The 26,333-nt window shown below is 37.0% G+C and overlaps 1 protein-coding gene across 1 annotated transcript in view; it reads left to right on the forward strand.

The window, feature by feature from the left end:
• LOC131855784 (probable aldo-keto reductase 1) overlaps positions 1-21,677 on the forward strand; it is a 38,040-nt gene extending 16,363 nt beyond the window's left edge. Inside the window, exons 2-4 of the mRNA XM_059221683.1 lie at positions 5,069-5,236; positions 10,213-10,413; positions 21,411-21,677. Of these exons, the coding sequence (XP_059077666.1) occupies positions 5,069-5,236; positions 10,213-10,413; positions 21,411-21,662 (621 nt within the window). The 3' untranslated portion in view covers positions 21,663-21,677. The remainder of the gene's footprint in view (positions 1-5,068; positions 5,237-10,212; positions 10,414-21,410) is intronic.
• Positions 21,678-26,333: the final 4,656 nt, after the last annotated feature.

Below are 26,333 nucleotides of genomic sequence, written 5' to 3' on the forward strand. Positions count from 1 at the left end.
AACCTTACACTTGGACGGTACTGCACATGAGTGGTGGCATAATGGACTCATCACTCTCCAACATGATGGGATTACCACCTACCAGGAGTTCGCTGATTTGTTAGTAGAGAGGTTTGATAAGAAAGACCCTGAGTCATACTTCCGCGAGTTAGCACAGCTGAAACAAACAGGGAACTTGGAGGTGTATGTTTCAGAGTTTTTGAAGCTCTCATGCATGGTAAATAACATGTCAAATTAGCGATTAGTAGTTTTGTTTATAGAGGGACTCATGGAGCCTTTGAGAGGTTGGGTAAAGGCATTTGATCCCCCAACACTTCTACTCACCATTAAAAAGGCACGGAGTATGGATGTGACAGCCACTCAAAATAAATTTGGGACAAAAGGGTCAACATCTTTCAAAGATAATAGGAATTTCAGCAAAGGGAAAGAAAAATCAGACTTTAGAAATAATTACAAGCCAAAGCCAACAACGCCTCCCTTAGATCGGGAGACACTTAACGATTTAAGGCAAAAGAATCTCTGTTTTTATTGCAAAGGTCCATATGATGCCAACCATGATTGTCCTTTGAGGCCTAAGGGCAGGGCGAACAGAGTAATGTGTGCATATTATGAAGATTTTGAATCTGATCATGAAGGTCAGCCTGCTGGTTATGAGAATTTAGAGGCTGAAGATGACACACAGGGTCTTCCGAGACTTGACAAAATGGATGCAAAAGGTGATGAGCACCTTAAGGAGGCACTTCTCACAAGTATTCAGCAGGAAGGGTCATTTAGAATGAGAGGAGTACTTGCTGGTCAGAAAGTTATTACACTGCTAGATATTGGAGCCACACATAACTTTATTGATGCCAGGTTGGTGGAGAAGAGAGGAATCCAAACAAAGGAGTTTGAGGGCATTCGTGTGAGAGTGGCAGATGGTTACACTTTAAAGTGTAATAGGATGATTACACAACTCCCATTACGTGTAAACAATTATGAATTCAAGACTGATTTCTATGTGGTTCAGATGGGAGACACAGATTTGGTCCAGTGAACCTCACTCAGTTGCGTGGGTTCTTGGGCCTATGTGGTTTGTATCGCCGTTTTGTTAACGGTTATTCGCGCCATGCGGCACCTTTGACATACTTGATGAAAAAGCGTGCCTTCTTATGGACTCCTGAGGCCCAAGAGTGTTTTGAGAGGTTCAAGGAGCTCATGACTTCATGTCCAGTACTTGCTACACCTGACTTCTCGAAGTCATTTGAGTTACAATGTGATGCCTCTGGTGAGGGCATTGGGGCGGTGCTTATGCAGGACAAGCACCCTATTGCTTATGAGAGTAGGAAACTCCGTGGACTTGAGAGAATTTACAGCATTTATGATAAGGAAATGTTGGCCATAATGCATGCACTGGCCAAGTTTAGATAGTACTTAGTGGGCAGCAAGTTCTGCATTAAGACTGACCACAATAGTTTGAGACATTTCCTTGGGTAGCGTGACTTAAATGACAGGCAACAAAAGTGGGTCAGCAAACTTCAGGCTTACAACTTTGATATTTCATATATCAAAGGCACACAGAATGTAGTTGCAGATGCCTTGTCACATCGTCCCCACCTGAATTCAATGGTCCAGATAGCAGAGGATTGGTGGCATATTATAGTGGCAGAGTACGCCAAAGACATCTGGGCTGCAGGTGTGATAGAGGGGTCAGTAGTGGACAACAGGTATACAATTGTAAATGAATTGATCATTTACAAGGGGAGAGTGTACTTGATCATAGGATCGGAGTTGAGGAGTAGGGTACTGCAGTTTTGTCATGATGAACCGATAGCAGGACATCCCGGGTTTTTCAAAACCTACAGACAGGTTCGTGAGCACTTCACGTGGAAAGGGCTCAAGGTGGATGTTCTACAGTATGTTAGAGAGTGCCTTGTTTGTCAGCAGAATAAACAGGAGCATACATACCCTGCTGGTTTACTTCAGCCACTTCCAATTCTTGACAGGAAGTGGGAATGTTTGTCTATGGATTTCATCACAGGGTTGCCGAGAGCGCAGGGACGTGATTGCATATTTGTGGTTGTGGATCGTTTGACAAAGTATGCTCACTTCTATCTGATCACCACCACTTATTCAACTATTTAGGTAGCAGAGTTATTCTTCAGAGAGGTATTCAGATTACATGGGTTGCCTCGGACTATTGTCAATGATAGGGACACGCTGTTTTTGAGCCACTTTTGGCAGGAGCTTTTCAGACTTTGTGGGATCGAGCTTACACCGAGCACCAGTTACCACCCTCAGACTGATGGCCAGACTGAGATAGTTAACAAATGGGTGGAGGGATACCTTAGGAACTATATTTCAGGGCAGCAAAAGGTGTGGGTGAAGTGGATTTACCTCTGTGAGTACTGTTACAATACCACTCACCACATGTCCATTCAGATGACTCCATTTACAGCACTGTACGGGTATGAACCTCCCAGTTTCATTGATTTATTGCTGAGTGACAGTAGGGTGCCTAGTGTGGGAGACATGATACAGGAGAGTCGGGACATTGTGAAGACTCTTAAGGAAAATATAGCCAAGGGACAAAATCAGCAAAAACAATATGCTGATCAGAAGAGGACAGAAAGGTCATTTGAGGTTGGAGACATGGTGTATTTGATGTTGCAGCCTTATCGACAATCTACTCTTAGGAGGAGTGGAGCAGAGAAGCTCAAGCCTCGATATTTTGGCCCTTTCAGAGTAACCAGGCGTATAGGTGAGGTGGCTTATGAGTTGGATTTACCGGCAGATAGCAGAGTACACGATGTGTTTCATGTGTCATGTCTCAAAAAAGCGTTGGGACACCGTATTGTTCCTTCCACGGTCTTACCACCCTTGGATGATGAGGGGAAGTTGATACTCGTACCTGAGGCTATCATTGAGTTCAGGGAGAGGAATTTCAGTAGACAAACTATCATAGAATACCTGGTGAAATGGAAGGATTTGCCGGTAGAGGATGCTACTTGGGAAAGCGAGGAAATTTTACAGCATCTGGAGTTGAGATTGCTTGAGGACAAGCAATTTCAGGAGGGGCGGACTGTGATGCCCCCTTCTAGTTGACATCTGTCAGTTGAGTAGATTAGCCTATCACTGACCCTCGTAGGTTGATGAGGTTGGGTAGAGGGTCCTCCAGAGTTTGATTCACCATCTTCAAAGCGAGCACTCCAGGTCTGGTTTTCGTTTGAGGTCTCCCGTTTGAGATACTTTCTATTTTTAGCAGTCCTACTATTTATAGCCAGTAGGTTGGGCAAGGACAGATTATAGTTTGGCAGTCTCCAGTTCAGACGACAGGCATTTCTAATGAATACTTAGAAAGATATTAATATTTAATTATTTTAATTTAATATTAAATGGCGAACTTTAATGTTTTAAAAGTCACTTTAAGTTATAACTTAAGTGAGGGTCTATTTCTCATCAGATGGGGCCAGTTTTATATTAAATGGAAAATGATTTATTTTTTGACACTTCAATAGTCAAAAATAAATAATAAAAGTTAAAACATTATTAAAGGCCAAATCGCACCTTTCTTGGGAATTGCACCAACCCTAAATGTAGATGATTAAAGAAGATTTTAGGTCTTCTTTCATTATGCTAAGTTTTGGATAATTTGCTTTGGAGCTCTGAGAGGAGTTTTGGCCTAGGGTTTCAACAGAAAATTCTTCTGCAGTGATCAGAGGTATTGGTACAGGAAAACGTGGGATTCTTGTGCAATAGCATCAGAGGTTGTGAAATATCAGCTGATCTTGCTCTTCTAGTTGGTTTCATTCAGGAGCCAAATTTGTGCTTAGTAATCAGAGAGGCACCGCCTTTTCTCCAGTATTAGGCTGCAGCAACAAGAGGGAAACAAAGGCATCCATGAGGGATTTTTTATCAGTGGCTGTACGGCTGCCTGGAAAGTAGCGCCAAACACCAGAAGGGCTACGATTTTCATATTGGAGGAACCAAAAAAATATAAAAGAACAGCAGAAGGGACACCTTGCCTATCTCTCTCCATCGGGCTAACATGCAAGTGATGCGGGTCAATTGGGAATAAATTATAGCTTGCTGTCATAAAAACTGTGTATGACCAGCAATAAGGAAATAAGGGTTTTAACAGAATGTCCTGGTATTTATCAGTTCTTCTCTAGCTTTGTTTGTTTATGTATTGAGCATTAATAAATGATGAACAGATGTAATAAGGGTTTGATTAGTATTGTTGAGTTATAAATTAATTTCCAGCAAATACCCATAGTTGCTTTTTTGTGCTTAAGTTTGTCAAAATTATATTTGCTGTTACAAATTTGCAAAGAACACACTTGAAACACAACAGGTTCAGTTAAACGTCAGTTGGCTCAGTTGAGGACCTTTTAAGGTTCTTACAATCTATATGGAGTATGTTAAAAGGGAGACTCACCATAAACTATTAATTTAATTTTCATCTCTTTTCTATTGATCTTCAATGTATCAGTTACAATATCCTCTTTGTTTTTTTATGTAAGCATAAACATAATCTGTGAGAAAGTTTAGCCATTTTTATAATTTTTTTTTTTTATATTATCCTGTTTAGAAGGATTCCTTCAAAAATGTTATTTTCAAGAATAAGTAAATTAAAAAATAAATGTTAAACTACTTGACATGGAATTTGTGTTGATAAATTTTGCTGAGTGTTGATCACCGACACCATGAATGAGCAATCTATAAACTAAACTCTTGTAATAACCATTGCTGTTGCCCAACTTTGATCTCTTGGAATTTGAGCATTTGATGTTTGCTGTCGTTCTTGTGTTTAATTTGGAAATATAAAGCTATAATAAAACACACCTATTTCTGTCCGATAATTTTAACTAAAGTTTTCCCATTGTGAAACTTCCTCACGTTCAACCAAATCAATCTCAAATGTGAACTAAATGATTTAAGTGTCAACAGCTATCTGGATTATAAGAATTTGAACTATCTAACTCTTCCTGGGTATTTATATTTTGTATTATTAAACAATTTTTATTAGGGGTATGTTTCTGTCACACATCCTATTCTTTAATATTAATGCTGAATTGTACAATGCTAACAGGTTTCTCAACTTGGTTTGGGATGTATGGGGCTGTCAGCCTTTTATGGTGAACCCACTGCTGAGGAAGATGGTATTGCTTTAATTGAGCATGCTTTTAACAAAGGCATCACTTTCTTCGATACTGCAGACATGTATGGACCTTTCACAAATGAGGTCTTGGTTGGTAAGGTATATACTTATTCCAATTCTATTGTAATATAATGACAAATTGCAACTAGTGACTTTCAATTGACGTTGTTGTGAAGCTTATAACACTCTGCACAAGTTGCATTCTATCAATACATGTAGTGTGATCTTTTGAATTATACATGAACCATCTTTTATAAATTAAAGTACACAGATGTAGGAACTCTTGTCTTGTTATAATGTCATTTCTTGGACTGGATTAATATCAGCTCTACAATTGAGGCTGTTTTTTTTTATGATAATGTTGACAAAGAAAACATGATTCATTTTTAGTAGCAGTCTTATGATTTATCAGGAGATGGGGACAGTGATTAATGCAGTAGATAGGATGGTGATTGATTGATGCATACGATGAATGTATCCCATGTCCTCTTCCTTCTTTGACTCATGTTGGTTTCTCTATAGAGAACAAATGAAAGCACAAGAATTCCAATTTCTCACATGATGAAAAACATGTGACTTGTGAAAGTAATTACATGCTACTTGTGAAAGTAATTACATTGCAAATGATTGCAACTCTGGTGCTTCACCACCATGGTTCCACCACCATTGTATAGGGTCTTTCTTTGCATGCAGAATACAAGGCTTCCATGGTAGAAAACTTATCTTGTCAACTATGTACTTATAATGGAACCAACCTCTCCTTTGTTGTAAATCTTCCTTACTGTAGTCCAAAATCCTTTCAGTACCTTGCTATCTGCATGTTGAAGCCTCTTCTCGGTGAAATTTTCATTGTATTGCTTTGAATTTAGAGCATAGGCTGTACAGTTAGAGGCATGTTAAGTTTGTTCCATTTCCCATCTAGTTTTACCTTTATTAAAGGATATAGAGAAGCATCCCTCATTTCCTTTATTTTCCATAAATACTTTCTACTATGTTGCTGGTTTGGGTTCGGGATTTTTTTTACTGGGTTTAGCTGTACTCTTTCGACAATTATATGATAAAGTTATATAAAAATAACTAAAGCTTTCACAGAATGTACAAAATTGATTACAGAGTGGAGAACACAGCTAATAATTGATAATGGTTTGTTAATTGGCAAAACATAAATGTTAAGATAAATCAAATTTGCATATGCCATAGTAGCATTATACGTAATTGGGATTGATTCGGCAAACCAAAACTAAAAGTATAAATGGATTCATTTACTTGGATTTAATTGGAAAAAAACTAAAAACATGCTACTTTTCAATTCAGTGCAAACCAAAACAATTTTTTTCTTTTCCTTTTAAAGTCAAAGTGAGGGCCCAAGGGTGGAGCCTAAGTCATCAAGACCAAGTTAAAGCTAAGTTGCTGAATTGGAATTTGAATCAGGTATAGATAAGGTTTGCTGGTATGATGAACTTTTGGCTGGCTGGTTGTGTCTAGTCGTGTTTTGGGTACGTCTGTACAAAAAACAAATAAAAATCATAAATATCTACATATTTGCAGCCTTAAAACAGAAATTAAGTTCAGAATACCACATATCATGCAGATGCTTAACAAAATTACCATAAATATCACAATCTGAAAATATATACAAACAGTATATCAATTTGTAGAATTTGAATGTTGTGATCATTCTTCAATATTAAAATAATACGATCAATAATCAGTGTCATATAGGTTTTCATCAAGACCAACTTCATAGTCATCATCAACTTTAGATGATGGAGGAAGGTTAGAAGAACTGCAAGCAGCCCCACCACCAATTGTATTAAAAGTAAGCTAGCAATCTGATGCCTCAAAAAGTGAAAATGGCTGCAGAATTATAGGAAATTCATGGTGCTGCTTACTTTGGTAACTGTGGATCTTACATTGGCACTACCTACTTGTGAAACAAAATGCAATTTTTTTTTCATGTTACTCATCAAAGAAAATGCAAGTGAAAATGACTGTTGGTTTAGCGTTTAGGGTTAAATTTGTTAGTTTTAATTAGGGTGAAGAGCAGATTCCAATTGCCTAAGGCAACATTGGAATCCGCCCTTAAGGGCTGGGCCCCTTTATCTCTTCTAAGGATAACGTGTATCCTTTAGGGCTGGCCCCTTCTCACACACCACTCTCTAATAGGGCCGACCCTATATTACAAAAGACAATTCGCACAAAAGAAAAAGGAATAAAAGAATTGATGTCAAGCTGACCTTAAATAGGTCCCTTGCCTCACATAAATAAAGAACAACTTGACCTCATTTATAACATAAGATATGTCATGTCCCCTTTCTAGAGTGGACATCGGAGACGGAGGAGTTGGCCTATAATTGGAGTCTCGTAGGCTAGCAGAGGTTGATTGGGACTCATTCAGTGCATATAGTGATTGGATTTTGGCTTTACAGGCAGTTTGGAGCCAGTTTGGAGCAGTTCCTAGATTTTAGGGGGTATCCCTAAATTTTAGGAGGTCGTGACAGTTGCCAGTCGTGAGGTTATTCATGACCTTTTAGATGGTTTCAGTTTCAAAGAGATTGGGCTTGTTTCCTAAATTTTAGGAACATCCCTAGATTTTAGGGATGAGACTACCAGTGAATCCTTGATTTCCGACTTCAGTCACAGACAGGTGACAAGATGATTTTAGGGTTTGTAATGTCAGTTGGGCATTTTGTGGCTATTTGGGTTATATTTTTAATATTTCCTAAGTTAGCGTTTAATAATTAAATAAGGCTAAGTTGTTAGCCATTTTGGAGTAATAAGGGGATTTTTGGTCTCATCTGGATGCACATCCTATTGTGTGATAGCTCGTTGGAAAGATCTTGAAATTCTTTAAATCTTTCTCTTTGGTCTCAGGGCAATTCAGTGAGCGGATTTCTGTCTATGGGGAAAAAGGTCATTTTCTAGTAACATGACCACTTTAAAATAAGAAATTATAACATTTCCACTAGACCACGCCACTTGGAGACAATTAGGGTTCGATTTGCAATTGAGAGGGGTTATAAGGGGATAGGAGCTTCATTCTATGATTATCTTTTACACATTTTACATCTTGGATTTGAGATTTGGCTCTGGAAGAGCTTTTCAGCATCTGGGACGCCAACCCCAATGCCTTGCCTGTTTGGGACGTAGCCCCCAATACAGTGGTTTGGATTTGTTTGCAGCTATTAGCATCTTGGAGATTGTACGGCATTCTTTCTGGAGGTTCAGCAATTCTGACAGAGTTCAGCGTGGGGTTTGGGGTTTCTAACTAGTTGGGTGTACTTGGCAGCCGTACGGCTGTACCTGGCAGCCACCTTCTTTCCCACGTGCAGCACTTGGAGGGCTGGAATCTTGCCACAACTTCATTCCTAGTTATGTTACTCTTTCAGCATCCAGGTTGGAATTATTCCTGATTGTAATCTTCCTGAAATTATTGGAAATCTTCATCTGGTCAAATATTTGATTTTATATTCAGAAATCTGCCTTGAATCAAATTTGTTTTGGCTGTATATGAACTTCATTTTCAGTACTTTGTTCATGTACTTGTACTTCATTATTTACTTGTTGAAAAATCATCAAATACTTGTTGAAAAATCATCAAAATACAAAAAGAATTCAACCCTTCTGCAACTTCTGTCTATTTCTGAAAGAAAATATTAATAAGCAGGAAAAATCAATTTAAATAAATAAAAATTACAGCAGATTGGTAAAAGAGATCCATCAGGGATCTTTCAAGATATCTACTCTCTCATATGCGAATCTGCTCTGAAGTATAGCTAACTTAGTCAGTCATCTGGTGTGCATAAAGCGATTCACATCTGCTGTCAAGGGGTAAAACGTTAGGTGTGATCATCTCCAGTAAAAGGGGCGAACTGCTGTCAAGAGTTAGGCATCAAAAGTGGAGATCAGGTTGCTGTCTGATGGAGACAAGAGTGCAGATCTGAGGTGCAGACCTGATACTGATCTACCATCTATATCAGCCCTAAAGTGTGGCCATATCAGACCTCCTAAAGATATAAGTGTTGTAATCAGAATATTGTCTAATTCATAATCAGATCTGAGGATCTATTCTTGCTGGGTTTTTCCTTATAAGAGGTTTTCCCAGGGTAATATTGTCTTGTCTCATTTTACATCTATTTTGATTGCTCTCTGTCATTCACTAAGTTGAATAACTTAACAGAAATTAATTCAATTCTAGTTATAAATCTACTTTCTGTTTCTCATTATTAATCTGAAAGTAAAAACTAACAAAATTTGATGGTCAAAAGTCAAACAAAATGCATTGAAACTGTTGCTCACTGTTGGAACTGCTTGGGTATGCTCATGAACAATTCCAAACAGATTCCTGCACAAAAAACTGTGTCCTAGACAGATCCATAGGTGAATTGAACTTGATTTTGATTCTAAACAATTGTGCATGGGTATGCCTAGGTTTTTGGCTGTTTCAGGTAACATAGAATTGAAGTTGTCAAGGCCACATGAACCTTCATGGCACATGCCATTTTTCATAATTTTGTTGCTTTTAACCAAGTTCCAAAATTTTCAAAGTGAAAAAAACACATTTTGATTTAGTTATGTTTGTTTTTAAGTTTAAATTTCTCATTTTTACCCAGGTTCTCCTTGGGTTCATCTGGGGGCAGCCTGAACTTCATCATTTTCCCTTGGTATGAATGAAATGGTTAGGCACAAGGTCTAACCATGTCCAAACTTGTATGTATATAATTAGGCATATGTAACTTCTTGGGTCAAGCCAAAACAAGCTGCAAGGAAATTAGTCAAAACTGAATGGTTGGTAATCAGGCCTTACTATTTCCAGGGCTATATGACTGTAATTAGGCATACGTGACTTCTTGGGGTTGGGCCAAAACAATCTGCAAGAAAATTAGTGAAGTAGGGAGGGAATAAAACAGTGTAAAGGGCCTGAGTACAGAAGGGCTTGTGATGCAGTGCACATGATTCATATCAGGGGAACCATACTACTTGTCATTGCGCAGAAGTACAGTGAAATAATGTTAAAGATAGTAATGATCCTTTTTTTAAATGGTGATTTAACTGTTTTTTCTTCTCTTTAACAGGCCCTGAAAAGATTGCCTCGGGAGAAAGTTCAACTTGCTACAAAGTTTGGCAATGTCTTTATAGATGGTGTTATAAAAGTTAAAGGTTCACCAGACTATGTCCGAAAAGCTTGTGAGGACAGTCTTAAGCGTCTTGATGTAGAATATATTGATCTTTATTACCAGCATCGGGTGGACACTACAGTTCCAATAGAAGAAACTGTAAGTTTTTAATGTGTCATACATAGTTCTTAAATGTACTCAAATTTTTAAGTTTTTAATGTGTCATACATGGTTCTTAAATGTACTCAAGTTTGTTTGTACAATGTTCTGTTTGCTGTTTTCATGACTACATAATGTGCATGAATATGTTCCAATGAGAAATATTGTTTCTTAATTATTTTACTATTTTGAATCCTGTTTTATTGTCATTGCAAATTGCTTGAAAGAGAGTAGATGCCAACTACTGGAGATTTTGCCGCTAATCTGAACTATGACAAGCATGAATGATGACACAAAAACACTTAAGGATTAGTAGAATTTCACTTCCATTATATATGTCTTTCCGAGTGACACTTTAACATGGCAAGATGAGATTCACAAAATAGTTCATTGAACAGATGTATGTTAGTGGAAGCTAGAACATAAAGATCTTATATAACACACACACACACATACATGCACGCGAACACACATGTGTGTGCATATACATAGACAGACACACAGACACACAGACACACACGTGCAACATTGCCATATCATGAATTGTTCTCACCACAGGCTTAGCACAGGACAAATCTATGGACCTTTGGTTCCAGTCAGTATTAGATAGTCTTCAAAAATTCAGTCAAATGAGAAATGACCTTAATTTAATTTTGAACTCTTCAAGCCAAATATTTCTATAATAACTTGATGACAAATGGCTGGAAATTTTCAGGATACCTATATATTATGTGCTGTCTTATAAATGTATAAATTGTGATTGCATTTGAAGTAATCAAATGAAATCTGATATATATTTTAAAAGCAATTAACTGTGATATACTTAATGGAAATTATACAAATTTAAATGGCCTCAATTCTGGAAGCAGTTAAACATGAGATACCATGCTTATATTCCTTAAGGCTTAAACTAACTGAAAAATTTGCTCTGTTAATTGGAATCACTGAGTTGTACTGAAGTTCAAACTTCAAAGTTACTTGATTTTTAGAAATGAGCCAACTTTTAAACTAGATGTTGAGATCAGCATCTCTGCTCTTACATAGCAGACGGCAACACCATGGAGCATTTCAACCAGAAGTCATCTTTTGCTAAGTTGCCATGAGTAGGGGACTGTTGTGATGTTTTCACACATCGTCCCATTGCAAATGGGGACCCCTACTTTTTTTCTCGCTTTCTAGGATTGTGGTGGAGTCTTTTGCTATTAACCTTTCATTTGTATGAGGTGTAGTTTTTAAAGTGACCAGGAGGAAATCAGGTTAAGTCTCTCTCTTTCAAATGAAGTCAATCAGTTGTCGAGGCTTTTGGAATGGATCACTCATCTTTTGCTTGCAAGGTGAGGAATGAAATGAATGACTAAGGCACTGACAGTGACTTCCTTTGCTCTTCCATGGCATTAACAGTCACTTCCTTTGCCCTTCCTTGGCATTGACTGCCTTCCTTTGCCCTTCATGGGAGATGTGAAGTGAGGCGATGTGAGATGAGGTGTCAAGTAAGGTCAATTCAAACAAGATTAGAGGGAATTTTGATGGATGAATCCCTTAGATTGAAGTTCACTAAGTATGCAAGATTTTCTTGTCATCCAAGAGGGTTGATTGTACTTTGTCAAAAGGCAGGTCGCATAGGGCAAAATTTGGTTAAGTATATGAAAACTTCCTTTGCTCCCAGGCAGGAAAGGCTACACTTCCATTGCTCCCTCATTGGAGCAAACTTGCTTCCTTTGCCAATGGAAGGGAGCGAACCTACTTCCTTTGCCAATGGAACAGAGCAAAGTGACTTCCTTTGCCAATGGAACGGAGCAAAGTGACTTCCTTTGCATGCTTGAGGGTAATTTGGTGAACTTGAACAATGAAGGAACAAATTGATGAAGACATGATGGAATGATGCTGGAAAGTTTGAAGTTTAAGTCATTTCCCTTGCTCTCTCATTACAGCAAATTTGCTTCCTTTGCCAATGGAAGGGAGCGAACCTACTTCCTTTGCCAATGAAAAGGAGTGACATGGCTTCCAAGGCATTCTTTGAAGACAATTTGATGAATTTACACGCATGGAGAACAAAACCGTAAGGCATGAATTGATGAAAAGGGACAAATTGATGAAAAAGTTGCTAAGAGCAAGCTGGATATTCCTTTTCCGATGGAAGGGAGCGAACTTGCTTCCTTTGCCAATGGAAGGGAGCGAACTTCCAATAACCACGCCCAGAAGCACGAAAAACACGTTTTGGCGCCAAAATTTGGATTTAAAAAGAAAATGTCTAAATGCCAAACAAGTTGGCCACTTAGGGAAATGATATTAATTTTATTTAAGCCTTTAGAAGTCGGCCTATAACCCAAAAGACACATCTTTTCCTTCAAGGGCATATAAATGCTAAGTCAAATCAGTCATTTAATCGCAAATACAAAAACGAATTCTTCTTCTAAATAGCAGAACAACGAATTTCATCAGGAAGGAGGCGGATTTCATCAGCAAGGTCAGCAAATTCTTTCATCATTCCATTGATCAAAAGAGGTGATCCTTAAATTAGGGTGCTTAAGATCAAGTTGAGGGTTTTCAAATCAGACTTGTAGCAAACACAATTCAGACAAAATCAGAGCTCTAAGGATTAAAAGATGGATGGAATTAAGTATATGTTATGTGTGTTTGATGCCCACTTGTTTGTTTTGCAGGCAGCAAAGGAGGAAATCAAAGAGGGATAGATTGTAGGAAGATCAGCACAGTACTCCAAGGAGGAAATTTCTACATCAAGGTCAAGGTCCAAGATACAAGGAAGATTAGAATTCTACCACTTGAAAGTCTATGTTATAAAGTGTATCAACAATTCTCACAACTTCAAAGTTAAACATGGAAATAGATGTCTTCAAGAGGAAATATTTCATCAGCAAGCACAAGGGTATCAAGGAAGGTGACTTAACAAGAAGGATTTTGAGGTATTCAAGAACTCTCATTGCATCATGAGGACATGAAGAGGTCAAACCCTTGAAGTATAAAGGAGAGGGCATACAACTATCTCAAGGTAAGATAAGCAAGCAAAGATGGAGGATTGACTTAATCATGATGATGCTTCCCATCATCACCACATTGAGCGAGCTTGAGATGTTGAGTATCAAGAGATATTGCTCAACATTCCTTCATAATAATCTATTAAGTCGACAAGCAAACTAAGGTGTCATCCTAGTCACCACTCCACCAATAAGAGGGTTCTACATCAGTATATCTGGATTCAACGAACCAAGCTCATCCATGGGGACACAAACTCCAATGTACCTACCCTCACTATCTATTGGTCAAATAAAGACGTGTCCAAATATTGTAATTTTCTCATTGGCTAGGAGTTGTTCCAACAAACCTTAAATGGTGTTTCTATCATGTAATCTTGGCCATTGATTGTGAATCAATCTGGGCCATTTATTTGTAAAGGGAGCACTATAAAAGGCCTCTCTCTCTCATTTGTAAAGGTTGATAGTTTAGAAATAGTGAGTAGTTGATCAATAGATAATAGCTAGTTAGCAATTAGAATAGAAGTTTTATTAGGAGAAGGCAAAGATTGTTGCCAAGATCTTGTTGTAAAGAACATATGATTTCATTGAAGTTGTGGTGAATTTATGTGTTATTTCAACAAGTTGCATGGTCTCTACTTCTCAATTCATTTGCTTTCATGATAATTAGTTGAATGATAGAGCGTTGTGCAGGTTTCATGATGAAACTCTTAATCCATACCACTAGCAATTTGTTGATTGCAAATTCACCTTGTGTGGTCAGCTGGAATACTTGAATGAGCTTAAGAGCTTAAGTTCAAGTGTTATTCAATCATTGATATGCATTCAATTAATGGTGTCTATGCTTGATAATGATTTGAAAATCATCTAATTTCTTTAGAAGATTGCACTAAGCTTTGTGGAGTTGTTGCTTCGCATGTCAAAGCAAGGCTTAGTGGAGTATCACCAAAGGTTGTCCATTGTCTCTTGCATTCTTAGGAGTAGAGTAGTCTCCCTAAACCCACCTCTTTTGCCCTTTTTTTATTCTCCAAGCATGTAGTTAGAATCTAATTTCCAGTAATTCAAGCATTCAATTATTCAACGTAAGTCCCCTTGGATTACCAGCAATCACATCAACCATTGAGCTTATCCACATGTCGTGACCCGACATTAGGACCCTTGGAGTCTTCCAGTTGATCACATAGTATAGCATTTGGAAAGATTTTGATCAAGAGAGGATAAGATACCTTGGTATTTTATTCTGTGTTCGCATGTGCATATGAAACACATCAACAGGGACCAAGTCCATAAAAATTACCTAGGGGTTGAAGCTGGTCCAATTGGACCATTGGGGAATTTGAACCTTGGTGGATGGCATAATCAAGGAGTATACCATCATCATCACCAATTGAGCTGGTAAACCGGACAATTTGGTTCTTTGTATTCTCCTCTGTCTGTAGAGCAGCACATAGATGCTTGGAAAAGCAGTTTGTTAGATTATTTGAGTTCAAGCTGCACTTCTCTGGTCTTCATGAAACAGGAACTGCTTCTCTACTTCAGCTGTACTTCAGCATGTCTATTGCAGATTCACATATTGGATTGTAGAGCTGTCCATTGCAGTTAAAATTCTTGTTATTTGTAGCTGATATTTAATATTTGGGCATTAATACATGTGTGAGTTTGTTGGATTATTTGAGTTCAAGCTACACTTCTCTGGTCTTCATGCAACAGGATTTGTTTCTGTACTTTAGCGATACTTTAGAATGTAAATGGAAATGCATATATTAGATTCAAGAGCTGTACAGTGCAGCTAGAATTTGTGTTTATTTATAGCTGAGATATAATATTTGGGCATCAATACATGTGCGAAGGCATCAAGGCTCAGATACTGTTTGACTAATACTGTTATTTTATAATATTCTATTGCTCTAGCTCATAGTTCAAAAACTTGTGACTCCCAAAACTCAGAAGATTTAATTTTGAATTGGATTTGTTAACTTAGTAAAGAATCAACAAAGTTAAAAACACTTAAATTCCTTAAACAAAGATAAATATCATACAAAATAAAAGTTAGACAACATAAGAAGGGGAAATGTTATGTATTGGGTTTGAATACAAAAAGAGTACAATTTGTATCAACTATTGTAATGTCCCCTACTAGGAGGCCCTATTTGGACCACACCATGTTTGGTCTCAGAACTGGGGACATGACAATTATCATGAAAAATAGAACACAAAATGATTATCAAGATATTCAATATTAAACTAAAGAGCAAAAGTTTCTTTAAATAAGAGATACAAATGATTTATCTATAAAGGATAAGATCGACAACTAATAAAGCAATAGGATAAGATCTTCCTAAAAGAATAAAAAAAATATTCCTAAATTTTATCTTAAAGACATAATTGTTCATCATAAACTAAATATTACAATATTACTTTAATACCATCCCTTAATGGTCAATCTACTAACCACACTAGGTTTATCTTGAAGACTTAATTGACCATTATAAGCTAAATATTACAATATTACTTTAAAATCCTCCCTTTATGGTCAATCTACTAACTACACCAAGTTTATCCTGAAATTTATGGTGTTGTGGGCAAGAAGAATTTTATTTAATCTAGGTGCACACCATCCTTTCCCATTTATGCATTCCTTCTTATCCTTTACCATGGAGAATCAGTAGAATATGAGTAGGTTATGGATTTATCCTATGTTGAATTGTACCAACATTGCTACATCTAGGTTAGGGAGGGATCCAACTCTTTTTTTGAGGTTTGATCAAATTTGCAAGTTCCCACATCTTGAGATCAATCCCATGTTTTACTAGAATGTTCAACAAGGGTGTGACTATGTGTAGTTTTTGGATTTGACTATGTTTTTTTCTTCAACGCTTTAAATCAAACTTTATGATCTTTCTTTAGGAAGAGAATAAGACAAGAGAAGAGAATTGTGAGATTGTTAGGAGACCAAGCAAAATGAAAGGTGGGGGAGGTTTTATTGAGTCTAGGAGCCAAGAAGATTAAAGGGAGAAAGGAGAGGAGAGTGATTCTAAGTGGCTATAATCATAAGCAAAGAAATGAGAAAAGAGAAAATGGCTTGGTGTCTAAAGGAGAGAGCGCAATATTATAGAGGTATAGAAATTCACCAATTGTACAACAATATGTATATCGACCTCGTTAAACGATAGTAAACCAAGCTCATTAAATATTTTTGACAACTACAACTATCTTATCTAATAACTTCTAATACTAATACATTCCAATATACTAATAATGGAAAAATGACACCTTTGTCTTGATGGACTTGAAATATCTTGGCACTCTTTGATTGTGGGTCCAAACTATTAATGGGGAATACGATTTGATGGCTTAAAAATTTTGGGTAAGATTGGATGACTAGGGATTAAATTGAGAGGAGAAGATGTGGCTAGGAAAGTTTTAACTATTTCATCTCATGGATGACATGTAGCCACCTATGGGTGATTACTTGCTTATGGGTAAACTATAATGTCTAAACCCCTGATTTCTTTTTTGAAAATGGTTTACTTACAAGTGTTTTCTTGCCAATTAAGAGGTTTGCTGATGTTTTTCCTTTCAGTTTTGCAAATCAATGTATAAGAGCATAAACATAGATTTTTTGCAACAATACATAGAAGATAAATTGCTGATTGAAAACAAGCCTTCATTCAAACTTCAACATACACTTACAAATCATTGTAAATCTGCTATAAACATAATTAGACCTCAAAATAGCCTTCAAAGACAAGAGAGGATTGATCTGAAATATTTTGTAATGTCCCTTGTAGAAACAATTAAATATATTCACTAAAATTGTAATTTATTTAACAAATGAAAAAAATGGATAATTAAAATATTAGATAACTATGGACGATTACAACTCTCTTGGATTTCTGATATAAAGTCTGATTTGTATGCACAAGAAGATGATGTCTGATTGCTTCTCCTGAATAATGTCCTTAAAACCATGTATAAACTTGGATATAAATCTGCTTATATGAGATATTCAAGGTTGCACGGGTATGGGGGTACTTGGAGACTTTGGAGACTGGTGCTGGTACTGGTATGGCTATTTTTTCAAAATAGGAGATGTGGGTACATGGAGACCCCAATTTCTTTTAAATATAATTTAATAATTTATAGAAATTCTGAAAATATAATGACATTAAATATAATATAATAATTTAGTAATGGTTGTTGCAACGTTTTAAGAAATCCTTGTGACCTGCATTTGTTTTGACTTTTGAGCATTGTTTTTCTTCCGTTTGTACTACATTTTGATTATTTTGTTGCCTGTGTTTGTTTGTTTTTTAACATTTTAAGGTTTCCTTTTTTTTTGTTTGGTTTGGAGACGGTGGGAGATGGGCGTATATGTTAGTGGGAAGTCTCCTCTCTATGGAGACGTTTCCAACCAAGTTTCCGGTGCAGGATACGCGTCCGAGTCTCCGGTACGAGTACCCAGGGGCTGGGTACGAGTACCCATGCAACCTTGGAGATATTGCTGTTCCTGATTTATGAATCTTAAACTATGCATGGAATTGTGATAAGTCTTCCTATGCAAGATAGATTTATAGGCCTTGAAACTTGAATGCTTTTCCTGATTGATATCCTTATAATCATGCAGTTCTGTTCTGAAGCCTTTCCTGATTTATGTATTTGAAACATATGCTTCCACTTTGTAAAATTTTGCTCTACTAGAGTGATCCTCACTGGGAAACGACAATCAAATATGTTTCCTTCTCCACCTTTCCATTCCTCAACGATCTTATTCTTATACCTTTCCTTATGTCCTTTGACAAAAGGATGTATTCCTTAGAACACGTCTCTTGATCATAATCAACTTCAAAACTGAACCTTATGGAAGAACTTTCTTTAACATAATTGTCTTATTTTCTTTATGAATCGCACCATTTGGGGATGAAAATTGATCAGCATATTGATCACGTCCTTTCACTTTCTGAATTGCTACTTCTTTTAGTTAGTGTTCTTGAACATAGAATATAGTCCTCCTTTATGAATAGTCACATCTCCTCCATAGAAGTTAGCTGCCTTTTGTTTATTATTAGCAAACTTTTAATTAAGATCACATTCTTTCTTAATCACTGCTTCTCTACTAAATATAATTGATGTCGTCTTAATCAAACAAATCTCTTAATCAGGTCACTGATAAACAAATACTCAACGTGTATATATATATATATCAACAGTTTGTCTTTAATATCTCCTAAATAATCTATTCTGAACTTCAGTATAATTGCTGATGTATGTGTAGTCATTGGTGAATTTTTCATATCTCATCATGATTGCCACTTGCCACTTATTAATATAGTGATTGCATGCAGTCTCTAATTAGTATCAACAATCTCATGATCTGCATACATGAGGAACTCAAATTTGCGCGATTGTAAACATAGTTGCTGCTGATATTAACATAACTTTAATTGCTGTTTGGAATAACATTCTTCTCACCACTGCTATCTTAATGAAGTCATCATTTATTTTGAAAGAAACTTGCTATCTGTAGAAAAATAATGATTGTTGTCTTTATGTTTATCACTGCTCTCTAATATTTAATGAAACTTCTAAAGAGTCGCTGCCTTGTGTATTCTTGCATACATTATGATAGCTGCTTTAACAACACTGTCTGTGTTATCGTATCATTGTTTAAAGTCTTTTAACATACTACTATTATCATCTTCATTAAATCTGCTTTCTGCAGTCAAGAAGAAATGTTGCTCTCATGGGAGTCGACATTTGTGTCTTTGTAATGATTAGTGGCCTTTGGCCTATAAGCAATAGGGTTATTACATATTTCCAGCTCCACGGCAAGGCATAAAATGAACTCAGGCAATTAGTATGAGTTCCTCGAAGTCTCCAAAGACTACCAAACTGTTTCCAGCTTAGAGATAAGTACTGAAATCAGATTTCTCACATAATGATGCCACAATGTGCAGATTTCAGACCTCCAAAATGTCTGATTTTGGACTCAGTCTGAAACACCCTAGGGTAGATTGGTATGGCCTCTTTGAGGGATGATTTGTTCTAGAAAATTCGAATTTTCACCAATGGCTACAAATAACCTATCGAACTGAATCGTCCAGGTTAGGAAAGAGGTATACCGTATAAATCAATACCCAGAACCAAATATGCTTTCCTTCAGAAGATATGAGCAAAATATGAAATCAGCCACTCAGAAAAGCATACCTCCAGAAATCAGAAAACTCACACCAGCAGTTAGGAAACAACTTAAATCACTTTTAAAATCACACCAAACAGAAGAAAACCAGCCAGGGTAGGTCTTTCACCATCAACACCAGCTAACCAGTAGAGGGTTTTCATCCTCCAACCAGCAGAAGTGAACTTTGGAAGAAATCCAACACCATATTGGTAAGTTTTCAAAGCGAGCATATAAAAATGAGAGCTCAAAACATGTATATATAGGCCATCCTTCAGTTTGAAACCTTTTCCTTCCAAAATCAAAATTTGAAATCCCCATAGAAATTCAAACTTTTTATGATTTCACAAATAAAACATTTTAATTTTCTTTTGTCTTCTTATAACCCCTAGATGTCCCATTAGGCATGTAATATAAACTCATAAAAATTAAATAGATTTCCTTCACTTAGGTGTCCCTTTAGGATGACAAGATGGCCCCTCTTTTAAAAACAACATCGTGTTACTAGGCCAAGGGGGGATATTTTAAAAATCACTTAATAAGACTTAGTGAATGAAATAAAATACAACTCTTTTGAAAACAATAAAAACTCACCAAATCCAACTCAAACCCATGGCACTGAACTGAGGAAGGAATTGAGACAATGGCCAAGCGCTAAAAATAGCGCTTACTAAAATTAACAGTATGCCAAAAATACTAAACTTGCCGGAGACACTGAAAATCACTGTAAGAGTTCACCTCAGGACACTGTGTCCCTAACCACATCCACTTAACCTAGAGGAACCCTAGAGTAGGCTAATGGAAAACTCACGTTGAGCTAGATGCAAGAAGGGGACATGACACAAACACACCACAACTACCAAATTTTTTGCTTACAAGCTGCAAAATTGGTTGCTGGTCAACTTGCATGAAAAAGAAAATCACTTTGTGATGGGGATCAAGTATAGCAAGTCAACATGTGATTAGACAAAAAGTGCACGGGCTTGAGGTTAGGCAACAAGACAAGCAAAAATAAAAGATTTGAGGCCTTCCACACAGGTTTGAAACAAACTAGATTGCCATGGATGGCTAATAGGACAAATTAGAGGCTATTATGAAATACACAAAACACAGGAAACATTGAAGGTCCTCATAAACCAAAATACACTTCTAGATTTGTTATCAATAGGGCTTACAAACACTCATCAGAGGGCAGTTGGGACACATTGTGAACCAAAATTAAAGCACAAAAGACCCATTGGAGCTTGTAGTGGCTTCGAGTCCGAAAAGAACTGGGTTGTGTTGTCAAGGCAATAATAGGACCTCGCCTTGGAGACACATATTAATTGCTACGGACGGGTTTGTTTTTTTAACACTATTTTAAAATTTATTGGGATTCTTAGTCATCATTAGACTCTCCTTGTCAGTCCATTTCATTTTTTGGCATGCAGAGTTTGAGATCGAGTTTCTCAGTTGACATTTCAACCAGCAAGTTCTTTTTGATTTTTGAACTATGCCTTAGCTTTTGTATTGTTGGAGGGCTTCTGTAAATTTTTTTTTTATGATAGAAGGCTTGTGATTATTTAATGTTTGTTGTTAGCTATCTTTGAATCATATTTTCTTCCATTAGTATAAATGATATCCTCCCATGCCTTTGATAGTTTATGTATAATTAATAATTGTATGTCCAGTTAAATTTTTAAGCAATAAAACTAGCTATTGTTGGGGGTTATTGATTTATTGACTACAACAGTTGATATGATAATCAAATATTTTATATTTTATATTTGCTCATTTTTTCGGTAGTCATTTACAATTTGCAAGATAATTGCTGGACTTTGTTATAGGTAGGGGAACTCAAGAAACTAGTAGAAGAAGGAAAGATCAAATATATTGGGCTCTCTGAAGCTAGTGTGGACACTATTAGACGAGCTTATGCAGTGCATCCCATAACAGCTGTTCAACTTGAATGGTCTTTGTGGACACGTGATGTAGAGAGTGAAATAATTCCTACATGCAGGTTCCTTATGTTTAAGAATCTCTTTGTTGGTTTTTTTAACAAATATATCATGTGCTTTGTTACGAAGTTATTTTTTTGAAAATGTGTACTCGATCTTAGCATTTCATTAACTTTCCTTTCTATAGTATGATTTTAGAAGCTCTGACAGCATGTAAAAGTTGACAAGCAACTGAAATATCACCCCATAAGTTTTTTTTGAAATTTATTAACAACGAAACCCAACAAGAATCAAACAAATGAGCATGTGAAAAAAGTATATTCTGCTGACACAAGTTTACTATTCTGGCATTACGTAATACTTTGCTGTTACAAATGTCCGATGAGTTGTTTACTATGTGTTTAACCATCTGCTGTTTGTTTTGAAGGCAAAATAGATGTCCAAAGAAATCTAAATAATTCCGAACTGAACATACAACCAAAAAATGCTATTAAATACCTTAAAAATCAGAGAATATCAGATTGCAGGTCTGCTTTTGCAACATGACAGGTGTGGTGGACCAACAACAACTTCAATGTCAATAGTTCCATCAACAACCAAGCATTCCCAGCTATGTTGGACTGAATTATGCCTAGTTAGTTTGATGTTGTCTGGCAAGGCAGAGAAAAGGATTTTTCGCAAGTCTGAAATCATCTTATCAACTCCCAAGGCGTTAAACTCCTGCTGCAAGCCATTAAAACAGATATTAAACCCTCAGAAATCATTCAAAATCCACCAAGGGAGAATACTTACAGTCTGAAAAACCTGCAAATATACACCAAGACCAAGCTTTAACATGGACGTCTGAAAAAAGCAACCAAACCCCTTTGCTTCCATCATGAGCCCTCATGGCATGAAAGGGCAACCTGGACAGCCTAGTTGGAAGGGGCGACTTCACTAGAAAATAAATACCAGCTGATAACCACTCTCAAAAATTTGCAAGGGGGGCGCCTAGCACTGAGGAATCAGTTTGAGCAATACCCAAAGCCATTAACTCAATCCATGACTCTAGGCATCCAAAAAGGAGGTGTACGACCTGCTTAATGAAGTGTATGGCCAGACCTAGGGAGCTCTACAAATCACTTAAAAACAACAGGCAAAACTAAAAGGCCCAAAAGCCAATGTCAACATTCACCAAACAACTCACAATCAATTTACCTTGAAAATAAATATTGTTTTTTTTATTAACTGAGTGTTTATTAACACTATGCTATAAAATAATATATGTTTTGGGCCGACTTCTTGTTTGCATTGGCGCCAAAGCAGGAAATTCAAACTCCCAGGCCGACTTACTTTTGGTTTGGACTGTAGTATATAAGTAGCTTCATTCCTCTTTGTTTTAGGTTGAAGAGGTTAACAATTTGAAGTTGCTCTGCAACCTGAGGCATTGGGATGAAGCCCACTATAGTGCCCTTGGGTAGGACCAAAACCCTGCTCAAATTGTTGTATTACTGCTAAGTTTATTTTAGATTAGTGTACTAGAACTAACTGCATTCCTATCATGCCCAGGTTGAAAATTGTCATACACACCGATCAATATTTAATGTGCAGCCCAACTTAATTCTAAGCGACCAACATTACACATTGGCTTCACCATCAGTTAGAGGTGCTCAGTTCAGAGGTCTGCATCAGGCAAGAAGTGCTGGACTGCATTAATTGACGCTGCCATTACATAGTAGAAGCAAGGGAGATGTCTTTGACACAAGGCATGATTAGATGTATAATGATGCAATGCCTATGAACTCCCAAGTCACTCCAAAAACATTGTGTTGATTGGTATTATTATTGTTAAAGGCCACAGGCCTGAAATTCTGAAAATTGAACAATGATTAGAATTGAGATCTTCCAATTTGATTACATTTAATCAAGGTTAGACAATAATCAAATAATTATTGGTTTTTTCCTATGTCCACTTTCTGCGCTATTGTTTAAATCTATAATGCACAGCAGGGGTGGGCATGTCGTGGGCAGTTACAAGTTGATGTTATTTCAATACTGTGGTTTCAATTTTGAGTAGTTAATTCTGAGTATGCATTTAAAATAATATTAGTCCATTGAAAGAACAGTACTACCCTAGGGTTGGTATTGCACTGAGAATATTTCACTGGTATCAGAGCAGAATCATGCCAGCCTGTGAATCATCAAAAGTTTATTATTTTATGATAGACTTGTATGTTATTCTTCTGTAGTGGCATATTGAAGTTTGATGTTAGCAGGCCAAGAAGATGAAGACAATTCAAGAATCCATATTAGAAGTGTCAGAAAAATTATGAGAATTGTAGGAATATTGGAAGGATTTTATCGTAAGGATGGAGCATCAAGAGGCAAAGAGAATGGTTTTGAAGGAAGAAAGAACAGATCTAAAGGAGATGCCTACGATAGTGACCAAGAAGCAAGAAGAAAAACCTATACACCTGCAACAAGAGGACAAAATGGAGAGATATCACACTCATTATATTGTCTTGGATCCTGCCGTCTATTGTGACATGTCTTTTGAGGAGTATTATGATATGAAAATAAGAAATGCCAGAGGAGGAGAAGGTGTAGAGAATTGAAGCCAAAATAATCATTTTTAAAGAGAGAGAACGCAAGATGATGAAACCTGAAACAATGAAGGATACATTAGAGCTAGAATCTCAAGAGGGGGTGAAGAGAGAAGTTACATTAGAGCTAGAATCTGTGAGTTGGTGCTCACTCTTGTATTCTGGGTTGGTGCCCATTTTTTTTAATGAAAGCTATTGTATGCCATGGTTTTTTACCTGAAATGGTTTTCCACAAGAAATATGGTGTTTGCATCTTGATGGTTGTTCTCTTTCTGTTTTTATTAGTGTTCCACGGGCGTTGGGGATGGGGGGACGTGTTTCCGGGACGGGGGGACCAAGGGCCTAAGTTTGGGGACGACAGGGGGACGACGACGGGGTGGTGGCGGGGTGGTGGTGCTGATATAGTTATACATATACATATAGAACTTGAAAAACTAGTTTTGAAAAGATGTATGACAGTATTACAGTATAAGAATTACATTTCAAATGAGACTATAGGAAATTTGAAATACTAAATCTAAATACCAAGATTTCTAAGTTGTGTTGTTATATGGAGCCTAATCAGACTAGGAGGCTAGATTTTCCCTACTTCTATCGGCGCGGTTTCCCCTATATTTTTCAACAGGGGTTTGGGGGCAGCGCCCCCAAGTTGGGGTCAAGGGGCATCACCTCTGTTTTTAAAGGAAAACGGGCATCACCTTTGTTTTTAAAAATCACAACTCACGATTTTATTCAGGCTTCACAACCTTTCAATCCCAATTTTTCTTTTTCAAAAAGGATACAACATCATCCTAACATTCAAAAATTGACAATAAACCCTATGGTCTTAGGGTTGGTGTGAAAAGGTCATCATTTATTGTCAATTTCAAGAGACCCTAGGGCTGAGATTTTATTATAAGATCAAAGGGTCTGATTTATTTGTGTCATTTCCAGGTCCGACCGACTTGTCCAGACGCTATAATTTCTGATTTTCAAAGCAAGTTTAGATTTCTCAGCTTCATCAAGGTACGTGGGGAGGTTGATAGTGCTGTCCTAGCTGGAGATATCATAGCATGAAGGACAATCTGATTTTCATATCAATCAATCACCAAAACTCTTAGCTATATCAATTTTGTGACAAAAGGCTATTTGTTTTGCAGATAGATGTCTGGAGCAAGGACTGGAGGGACTGAAGGCAAGTGCAAATGAAGGACGAATTCAGGGGTGTGCTCTTCGAATCCAAGCTCTCCTTAGAGTGGTGAAAGGTTGGTGCACCAACCTTGGGCATATTGACATCATTGCTTTTCGGGATTGAGTATTTGGGAAGGGAAAGTACAACACTTCCAAGATGGCAAGAAAGTTGACAAGAAGCGACATCTCCCATATTGCTGGCTTCCCCACTGCTGTTCAATGCAGTAAGCTGATTGTAGAGTGTGCCGAGCATTATAACTCTGAAAAAAGGCAAATCATAGCACCGAATAGTAAAGTGTTAGCCCACCTATCCGAGATACCAATGGCTAAACTCTAAAGTGTTCAATCTACCTATATATGATTCCACGGCTTACAAGAGTAAGAAAGATGCCTTAGCTTTATATGAAAGCAAGCCTGAGAAGTGTATTGAGATTTGTTGATGTGTTCACTAGGCACATGCAAACTCTGAATAAAATACCAAAAGTATCTTATCCTCTCTTGAACAAAAGCTTTTGGATGTTGAAGATTTGCTTAAGGATCACCCTAAAAAGACTCCAAGGTTCAAATATGTAGGGTCACTACGTGTGGATAAGCCTAGTTGGTCGTTGTGATTGCTGTTTCATCAAGGGGCATTTATGGTTCGAAAAGATTTTAACAATTGATTAGTAGGTGGTATGCAATGAAATTCCTTCCTAAAACTACTAAATGATTATCAAAAAAAAGGGCAAAAGATCGGGTTTAGAGGAATTCTAAGCTACTCTAAAATGAATGGATGAAGAAATGACACAAGTGAAACTCAACTAGTCATAGCATCGCCATACATGAAGAACACTAGAACTAGTGCAATCTTCTAAGGATGTTTGAAGATTTTCAAATCACTGCCAACCATAGACACCATCAATTGAATGCATATCAATGATTGAGCAATAATCAAACTTAAACACTTTTAAATGCTCCAGTTGACCACACAAGGCTTGCTTACAATCAACAAGAAAGCTAGTGGTATGGATAATGAGCTCCACAATATATCAAGTACAACATTCCTTCATGTAATCTAATG

Source organism: Cryptomeria japonica, chromosome 5 (genome assembly GCF_030272615.1).
Source record: "Cryptomeria japonica chromosome 5, Sugi_1.0, whole genome shotgun sequence".
Taxonomy (NCBI): domain Eukaryota; kingdom Viridiplantae; phylum Streptophyta; class Pinopsida; order Cupressales; family Cupressaceae; genus Cryptomeria; species Cryptomeria japonica.